Raw genomic sequence first — 10,156 nt, 5'->3', positions numbered from 1 at the left:
AAAAACATGTTTTGCTTTGTCATTATGGGGTATTGTTTGTTGATTAACGAGGGGAAAACTATTTCATCAATTTTAGAATAAGGCTGTAACGTAACAAAGTGTGGAATAAGTGAAGGGGTCTGAATAATTTCTGAATGCACTGTAAACCTTTTGTCTTGCCCATTCACCCTCTGAATGGCACACATACACAATCCATGTCTCAAGGCTTAAAAATCATTCTTTAACCTGTCTCGTCTCTTTCATCTACAGTAATATGGGATCATAGACATCAATAAGGGATCATAGCTTTCACCTGGATTCACCTGGTCAGTCTATGTCATGGAAAGAGCCACAACTTCCGAGAAACATAGGATATTACAGTTCTTCGGGTCCTGTTGATAGGATAGTGTTGAACGAAGCTCATCTAGTTTGTTCTCTAGTGATTGTATGTTTGCCAATAGAACTGAGGGTAGAGTTTGGGAGCAGAGTTGAGCAGTCAGAAATCCTGCTTATGAAGTTATCCTGTGCTCCATGTCATTTCCAACCACTCCGCTAACAACAGCACCAAGCACCCAGGAAAAACTGCCACTTCAAATTTGCTCCATTCATTAAAATCACAATTTAACCAACACCAATCTATTTTTGATTGGAAAGATAAGTATTTTAATAAACATGAAAGGGTGAATGCTATTTGGTATTTATTAGGATCCCCGTAAGCCGCTGCAAAAGCATCAGCTACTCTTCCTGAGGTCCACATGAAACATGACATCATACATAGTACAGAACATTATTAGTCAAGGACTGAAATACATACATTTAAAACATCACACACAGCCTACATACAGTGGGGCAAAAAAGTATTTAGTCAGCCACCAATCGTGCAAGTTCTCCCACTTAAAAAGACTAGAGAGGCCTGTAATTTTCATCTTAGGTACACTTCAACTATGACAGACAAAATGAGGGAAGAAAATCCAGAAAATCACATTGTAGGATTTTTTATGAATTTATTTGCAAATTATGGTGGAAAATAAGTATTTGGTCACCTGCAAACAAGCAAGATTTCTGGCTCTCACAGACCTGTAACTTCTTCTTTAAGAGGCGCATCTGTCCTCCACTCGTTACCTGTATTAATGGCACCTGTTTGAACTTGTTATCAGTATAAAAGACCCCTGTCCACAACCTCAAACAGTCACACTCCAAACTCCATTATGGCTGACTAAATACTTTTTTGCCCCACAGTATCAGTACATACACACAATATCTAGGTCTAATACATAGTACAGTGCAAATTACAATAATATACACTGCTCAAAACAATAAAGGGAACACCAAAATAACACATCCTAGATCTGAATGAACGAAATATTTTTATTAAATACTTTTTTCTTTACATAGTTGAATGTGCTGACAACAAAATCACACAAAAATGATCAATGGAAATAAAATGTATCAACCCATGGAGGTCTGGATTTGGAGTCACACTCAAAATTAAAGTGGAAAACCACACTACAGGCTGATCCAACTTTGATGTAATGTCCTTAAAACAAGTCCAAATGAGGCTTAGTAGTGTGTGTGGCCTCCACATGCCTGTATGACCTCCCTACAATGCCTGGGCATGCTCCTGATGAGGTGGCGGATGGTCTCCTGAGGGATGTCCTCCCAGACCTGGACTAAAGCATCCGCCAACTCCTGGACAGTCTGTGGTGCAACGTGGCGTTGGTGGATGGAGTGAGACATAATGTCCCAGATGTGCTCAATTGGATTCAGGTCTGGGGAATGGGCGGGCCAGTCCATAACATCAATGCAGGAACTGCTGACACACTCTAGCCACATGAGGTCTAGCATTGTCTTGCATTAGGAGGAACCCAGGGCCAACCACACCAGCATATGGTCTAACAAGGGGTCTGAGGATCTCATCTCGGTACCTAATGGCAGTCAGGCTACCTCTGGCGAGCACATGGAGGGCTGTGCGGCCCCCCAAAGAAATGCCACCCCACACCATGACTGACCCACCTCCAAACCGGTCATGCTGGAGGATGTTGCAGGCAGCAGAACGTTCTCCATGGCGTCTCCAGACTGTCACGTCTGTCACATGTGCTCAGTGTGAACCTGCTTTCATCTGTGAAGAGCACAGGGCACCAGTGGCGAATTTGCCAATCTTGGTGTTCTCTGGCAAATGCCAAGCGTCCTGCACGGTATTGGGCTGTAAGCACAACCCCCACCTGTGGACGTTGGGCCCTCATACCACCCTCATGGAGTCTGTTTCTGACCGTTTGAGCAGACACATGTGCATTTGTGGCCTGCTGGAGGTCATTTTGCAGGGCTCTGGCAGTGCTTCTCCTGCTCCTCCTTGCACAAACGTGTAGGTAGCGGTCCTGCTGCTGGGTTGTTGCCCTCCTACAGCCTCCTGCACGTCTCCTGATGTACTGGCCTGTCTCCTGATAGCGCCTCCATGCTCTGGACACTACGCTGACAGACACAGCAAACCTTCTTGCCACAGCTCGCATTGATGTACCATCCTGGATGAGCTGTGAGCTGCACTACCTGAGCCACTTGTGTGGGGTGTAGTCTCTGTCTCATGCTACCACTAGAGTGAAAGCACCGCCAGCATTCAAAAGTGACCAAAACATCAGCCAGGAAGCATAGGAACTGAGAAGACATGACTCCTTTATTGGGGGTGTCTTGCTAATTGCCTATAATTTCCACCTGTTGTCTATTCCATTTGCACAACAGCATGTGAAATGTATTGTCAATCAGTGTTGCTTCCTAAGTGGACAGTTTGATTTCACAGAAGTGTGATTGACTTGGAGTTACATTGTGTTGTTTAAGTGTTCCCTTTATTTTTTTGAGCAGTGTATATAAAATGGCAGTGTCTCTTCACAGTCCCCTTTGTGCAGTAAGGTGTTCTTTAATCTATTTTTTTTTATTGGTTTTATTGAAAGCTTGAGTTACCTGTAGCCAAGGCTCTATTTAAGATTGTGCTTTCCCTGCCTCTGTTCTGGACCTGTTTGCATGTCTTGTGTTGTATAAAGCACTCATCACTTCAAATAGGCTGCAGTACATATCATATTAAACAGCATAACACGCTAAATAGGTCAGGAGCCAGACAGGGAGCCTAAGAAGGAACACAAAATATTTTTGGGGGGGGTAATTAAAAAAAAAATGTTTTTAAGGCTATAGCCTACAAGAAATACATTGTGAAGTATTTGCGAGTGCTACACACTAGGCTGGTAGGGAGTCAGACACATTAAGCGCTCAGCATTTAAAAAACGTTTTGTTGTATTAAATAATTTTAGTCTAAAAATTGCACATATACACTGTGCCCTACTAGAATTAAATAAAACATTCAAAATGCCTTATTAGCCTTAGTCTGCATGCCTTTGAATTAATTTTAAGAAACGCAGACCAGTAGCGGAGAATATCCTCTCCATGCTTGCAGAGCCACTGCGGAGTTTTTTTTCTATAGGTAGGCCTAAAGGTTTTTCGGCAAAATAACCCAATCAAAATGGAAAGCTCCTTGAAAGTTGGAATATGCCAGGCATATTAGGCCAAAATCAATTATAGCTTATTGTATAGATAATACTACAAAAATTAAGGACACTTTTAAGAGATCTGTTTTTTAGTTTTAAATACTTTGCTACAATGACACAATTAATTAGCTGCCCACCTCATTCCTTTATTTTAGCATGTGCACATAGTAAGTCATCATGCTTTTTGGATGTGTCTTTTCAGATTCCACAACTTTTATTTAGTTGTGGACATTACATCACCGCACTTTCTCTCTTGCTCTTGGTCCTCATATTTGTAAATCACCTTGATTTTGCACCTGTACATTTGATCAGTTTCTTTATGAAAATATTTAGGGAACTCCATTACAGTAGCTAAAGCAAGGGGCTATAGCAGCACACAAGTAGACTACAAATGCATGCTGGGCCCGGCATGCCCTGAGCTTTTGATGTGAGCGCTACTTGGAGCGGACAAGTCAGCCTTTGGGAATCTCGCTTCAGTCAAATTGGACACGCTCTGCATTTGGTAAGCTAACACACCCACACTCATCTCCCCTTCCCTGCTCTGTTTTTAGCTACCTTAACAATGTGGGTTGACACACACGTTAATTTAGCGATCTCAGTTCATACATTACACACATTCTTACCTCCCTGCAGTAAGAGTTTGGTATGTTATAAGAACTACGCAGACAAGCTTTCATGTTTAATTTATGTGAAGTTTATTGTACTTATCAATGTTTTGGATGAGCGCTCTGTTTGTTTGTTTCTGTTCCTCTCTCTGTAGCTTCCGGGTATTCTGGAATAAGGACACGAGATATGGCAACGGGCTGGCTTTGTAGTGACTGTGCAATTGAAGACAGCATGTCAGGAGTGATGGGATTATGTAACTGTGTTATATTGCGCTATATTGTATTATTAAAAACCGATTGCTAAGGTTCAATGAAGATAATTCATGATATGTTTAGCTTAGTGGAAAATGTAGGCTTTGATGTTGGTAAGGGGGTCGGGGGGCGGGTGGCGTTTTGATTGAGTTGTTGATGGGGCAGCACTGTTTTAGCTGTCCCATAATGTATACTTTTGGTGGCAGTACTGTTTTTCTTCCAGAATCACTATGTAAATAAACACCCTTGCACAGAAGTACTTTTACGGCCATCGTTTTATTTGATAGAGGTTAGGTTTTTCAGTTTAGCCTTCTGGCCTACTCTACGCTACATATGGTGGTAGTAGTGGGATGGGGCACCGCAAATCAGTGAATTCCAAAAAGAGATATAAAGGAACGCGTACAGAGTTGTGTTCGCAGCAGCAGCATCAACTGTCAGAAAAGGTACCTAAAATTGAAACGGGGTGGAATACGATGGAATCATCCGGCGAAGAAGAGGTAAATTCTGAGAAACTAGGAGCCTGGCCAAGGGGCCAAACACAACCAGAATCGCTTGAGTTGTAGATTGAATCACCAGATACAGACATAAAGACCAGCCAACTGAAGGAGCAGTTGGAGGACCCGAACCACAACCAACCATGGTAGCCCTTTTCCAGCAACTTTTCACCTACCTTGAGATGAGGGATGAAGAGTTCGAGCAGGAGTTCCGGGGCCTACGACAATCTGTCCTCACAGCGCCTGCCTTCACATTGTTCTGTGTAATTGCTGGGTAATCTTTGGGTGCTAAAATTTGTCGTTTTTGATTTTAAAAGAATAAATACGTTTTTTTGTGTGAAGTTGGAGTTCCAGTCAGGCCACACCAGTCGTTGCTCAAATCCATCCTAAATCGTGTTGAGTTGAGTTTAGTCAGCATCCACCAGGCAGGCCTACATGTCAATACCCCTATTATAAAGCCCTACAACATAGGGCTATTAACTTATCATAGTGGTTCAAGTTAAATAATATAATTTATTGTATTTACAAATTACATGATTTTGCTTATTGGCATAGGTCTACACTTACGATTAAATTATGTTGTGTATGAGGCAAAAGGTGAGTGAGTCCCATGAACAATATAAGGATTGGGATAAGATATCACATTTAACTCCCCATTCTATCAATTCATCGATATATTTGCAAACTTATCCCCATATCAATATTATTGATGTCTTGTTAGTAGTGGATCCTGCGGAGCAGTTTTGGTGAGAAGTGTAGCTCTGTGTTGTAAACTGTAACCTGTCTATATGCTCCTTAGCGGTGGCGCGTATAGTGGTTACCATACAGTTGAGCATGGTGGTACACGAGACCCGGGACTCAGTCCTCCGGTGTGACGTGAATCGACGTCCGCCCCCAGATCCTCCTTATCAGTAGAAAATGGGCAGTCCCTCCACCGCGGAGACAGCGGCGTCCAAAACGTGACTCATGTGACAGAGGTAGGTCACTCTGCGAGCGAGAGTCAGAGGGGTTTATTTAACACGTAGCTCTAGTGTCCTCCCCCACTTTCCCAACGCGCAACCAAGATTAGTGCATCTTCAGGGCTACCTCTTGACTGACTTCGTGATCTCCGGGACAATTTACTACCATTCGGCGACAAATATAATAATAATAACACTTGAAATATAAAGGAAAATACATTTTCTCTACATATTGTTAATCTCGAGTTAGTAGGAATACTGGACGATTTACTTGTATTAAATTTCAGATGCATCCTTGAGTGAATACATTGGGAAACAAGCTTGTCCTTTCGTGATTAGTTTGGAGTAGGCCTAAAGATCATGGAAATGGAAAGGATTCAAAGGGCGCAACCCCCTCCCAAGTACCAGCAGGCTGAGCTGTCTGACATGCAAGGGTAAGTTGCTGAGAAAGATACTTGTGCAATGGCCATGCTTGTGCTGTGCCTCTACATAGTGTCACACATTTGTCTCTCTTGACATTGAGTGCGCAACTTCACAAAACTCACATCTCATTGACTGTCTTCTGCCTTTCTTTAGGATGGATTTCCCTATATATGTATACAAATCCCGTCGGGGAATGAAACGAGCAGAGGAATGCAAGGTTGGTAGAAATATTTGTGTTTATTCACTATTTTCATGTGAAATAATACTTTTGAATGTAATTTTATTACAATAAGAATATTGTGATTATACAATATTTAAACTAAACATTGTTTTAAGTCATTCAGTCGGCCTGATCATTAAGATCATGCGGTGAGCCGTTTTCCCATCTGATGTGAGGCTTGACGTCCATGTTAGTGTTGACAGGGCTGCTTGTCAAATTGCTGTAGGTGTTCGGTAACCTCAATATGACTCCACCTAACCTACTTTCACACTCCTGCCTTTAGGAAAACTACAAACTACCTCATCGACTTATTGAGAAGAAAAGGCGAGACAGGATAAACGAGTGCATCGCTCAGTTGAAAGATTTATTGCCTGAGCATCTGAAACTTACAGTAAGTTCCTATTTATCTGGAAGTAGCACAGTAATAACTGGTTCATTGTTCACTGCTTGTAGATGTTAGCTAAGGCGCCGTTAAGTGGTTGCTTTGTGGTACTTCAGGTTTTGGTATCGAGTGACTAACAGTTGAGATTTATAAAATCATTTAAATCAATGAAATTAAGTACTTAAACTAATTCTGAAATGGTGAAAATTTCCTTAGATCAGTATTTTTTTATGATTCAGGTAGTGATATCTGATATATTATCAAATGTTGAAGATCAAATTTTAATACGAGTATAACTAGTTATTGTTGTGCCTCCAAGTTTGTGTGTGTGCTGCTGAGTGCAGCGAGCCCCTGCTGACAGTAGTGTGTGTTATTCTCGTAGACTCTTGGCCATCTGGAGAAGGCTGTGGTTTTGGAACTCACGCTCAAGCATGTGAAAGCCCTCACCACTCTACTGGAAAACCAGCAGCAGAAAATCCTCTCTCTGCAGAATGGCATGCAAATCGGTGAGAAGAAACATACACACACACACCCACAATAAGATGATTCTGCAGAAGGGCAGGCAAATCAGTGAATTTAAATATAGCTTGTCGTCTCTTGCCTTGACTAGTTTCCATTTGGATGCAGACAACATCCTCACTAATTCTCAAATGCAGCACAGTGCATTTCTCATCTATTGCATTATTATAACATGTTACCGGAATAAGAAACTGAGACAGAATAACTCAGTTTTAGAATGGATGTGGTTGAATATAAGGGGACATTTTACCCATAATAAGATGTATTACTTATGAGAATTTCCCCAAATGTGATGAGAGTAGTTTGGTAGTTTCCAAAAGAATGCATTGTGGTAGTTCTGTATTTGATGTTGTTGTTCCTTCCTGTCTACAGAGCAGTCCTCTCCCAGCCAGGAGAACAGCGAGGGGATGTTCCGCTCAGGCTTCCACGTCTGTGCCCAGGAGGTTTTACAGTATCTGGCCAACCAGGAGGGTGACGGAGACCTCACACCCACCCACATGATCAACCACCTGCACAAGGTGGCCACTGAGATCCTCCAGGGCCCTCCCCACAGCCCCTGGCCCGAAAAGACCCCCAGCTACCACCACCACCAGGCCCTGAGGGAGAAGCCTGTAGGCCAGCCCCCGAAGCCCAGCGAGGGCCACAGGAAGAACTGTGTGCCCGTCATACAGCGGGCGTATGCCCAGGTTGGCGGTGAGCAAAGTGGCAGTGATACAGACACAGACAGCGGCTACGGTGGCGAGCAGGGTGAGCATCTGGCGTTGCGTGCAGGGTACTATGGCCAAGAGAGACAGCTGAAGAGAGCCCTGGGCGAAAAGACGACATCATTGGGCGTCAAGCAGGAAGATGAACCTCGCCACAAACATGCCCGGGTGGAGTCATCCGATGACGAGTTTCTCTCAGGTGGAGAGTCATCCTCATCCTCTTCATCCTCCTCCAGCGGTCACGGCAGCTACATGAGCGCCTACTCCCCCCACCAGGCCCAACCTCATCCTCTCTGCATGCCCTTCTACCTCATCCCCCCTTCTGCTGCCGCTTATCTGCCCATGCTGGAGAAGTGCTGGTACTCTGGGGCCATGCCCATGATCTACCCTGGCCTGGGGGTCTCCGCACAGGGCATGCCTAGCGACACGCATGCCCAAACTTCCCTGATTACGATATCCCCCAGGGGGCACTCTCCCTCTTCCCCCACCGTGGCCCAGAGCCCCATGGACTCACCAGCCCTCCTCCAAGCGTTAAAGCCCATTAACCTGGAAACCAAAGACTGAGAGACCACTGAACAGTGTTATTGAACATAGAGACTGCTCTGCCGAGAGGGAACATGGGGGACAACATGACTAACAGTCAGATCACCCACCATCACCCCTCTCCCCTGGTCCCTCACCCCAGAGGTCAGAAGACCGAAGGGAGACAGAGAGCATGCAGCTGATCTGGTCCCGGACTGGTGATATATCATCCACAGCCACACTGCTGCGAAGACAAGAAAGAGTGAAGGTGTAGAATGAAGACAGCTGAACCTGTTACCTGACCCTCTGAATATTTGACTTAAAATGCATACCCCCACCAGAGCGCTGAGTGCATCATTGACCCCACTGATCTGGACCTGCCCTGAACACACACCCTTGGTTGAATGTAAAAGAGAGGCAATCCCGTAGATGCTGTTGTTGAGGTTTCTACATGCTGATGACACTGACAGGTCTCAGTTGTAGCTGCTGCCATAGAGACACATACACGTCCTAAATCATGTTACACCTAATGTCAACAGTCACCTTTCACCCAAAGGTCGCTGTCTATCTACCTTAGGTAACCATTGCCATCGCTGACAATGCCCTTTGCCCCATTTCCTATGACAACAACAAGCGCTCTGACTAAAATAATGATCCCCACAACTGTACAGCCAGGAGCAAAGGGTACGCCAATTCACACTTTATGGAGTTAGTGATGTCATCACGTGACCATGTCGAGTTGGCAATTCACTGACTGTTGAGATGGATTTTCTGTCATTATTGTGTATACTTCTTGTACATCTCTATTTTTGATATGTGTCCTAATTCTCAGACTAGAGAGAGGGGTAGTAGAGTGTGGACAGTCATTTTAGTGTGAAATAAACCCTGTACATTAAACCCTGTACATACTGTAGCCCTGTGCTGGCCCTGGTCTGCGTTTTTCAGCAATCCGCTTCTCCTCAAGTCAAACCTGGTGTTTGTTCATGCTGTTGCCTTTTACTTGTGAAAAGCTGATAAAAACATCATTGGATGTTTATTAAATGTATTTGTATGAATACTGCAGTCTAAGGAGTTGGCGAGAAGTGAATGTATACGTTTTAACAGAATATTCGTTTTTTATAGAAAGATGTACTTGGGACCTACCAGAAAGTTGTTGATGTACATATTTTGTCTAAATGGTGATATACATTATATAAGCGTATTAATAAAATATTTTTTTCCTGTGGAAAGCCTGTCTGCTTGGTTCCTCATATGCGTGAGTAGAGTGCATCTTGAGGTGAAATGTAATCTCCTGGGATATATTTCTCCCACAACCACAAATCTGTCTGTGGAAACTTGTAACGATTCTCATCCTCGTCTGATGAGGAATATGAAGGATCGGGCCAAAATGCAGCGTGGTACGTGTCCATGTTAACTTTATTCATCTGAACACAAAATAACAAAGGTGAAACAAGGAAAAAACGAAACAGTCCTATCAGGTGACAAAACATAAAAGAGGAAACAACTACCCACAAAACCCATGTGGGCAAGAGCTACCTAAGTATGGTTCTCAATCAGAGACAACAAC

At 43.6% G+C, this 10,156-nt stretch overlaps 1 protein-coding gene and 1 long non-coding RNA gene across 2 annotated transcripts; both read left to right on the top strand.

Annotated features, from left to right (window-relative positions):
* The first annotated feature begins 3,573 nt into the window (after positions 1–3,573).
* On the top strand, positions 3,574–4,622 carry LOC127910548 (uncharacterized). The gene is made up of 2 exons (XR_008075230.1): positions 3,574–4,011; positions 4,270–4,622. It is a non-coding gene; the product is annotated as an uncharacterized LOC127910548 (long non-coding RNA).
* A 1,195-nt stretch (positions 4,623–5,817) lies between these two features.
* LOC118400342 (class E basic helix-loop-helix protein 40-like) lies at positions 5,818–9,818 on the top strand. Its single transcript, XM_035797062.2, has 5 exons — positions 5,818–6,253; positions 6,396–6,459; positions 6,746–6,853; positions 7,227–7,350; positions 7,736–9,818. The coding sequence occupies exons 1-5, from the start codon at positions 6,180–6,182 to the stop codon at positions 8,629–8,631; spliced, it is 1,266 nt and encodes a 421-aa protein (XP_035652955.1). The 5' UTR covers positions 5,818–6,179; the 3' UTR covers positions 8,632–9,818.
* Positions 9,819–10,156: the final 338 nt, after the last annotated feature.

Source organism: Oncorhynchus keta, chromosome 21 (assembly GCF_023373465.1).
Source record: "Oncorhynchus keta strain PuntledgeMale-10-30-2019 chromosome 21, Oket_V2, whole genome shotgun sequence".
In the NCBI taxonomy this organism is placed as follows: domain Eukaryota; kingdom Metazoa; phylum Chordata; class Actinopteri; order Salmoniformes; family Salmonidae; genus Oncorhynchus; species Oncorhynchus keta.
This window is presented reverse-complemented; position numbering and strand designations above follow the sequence as displayed.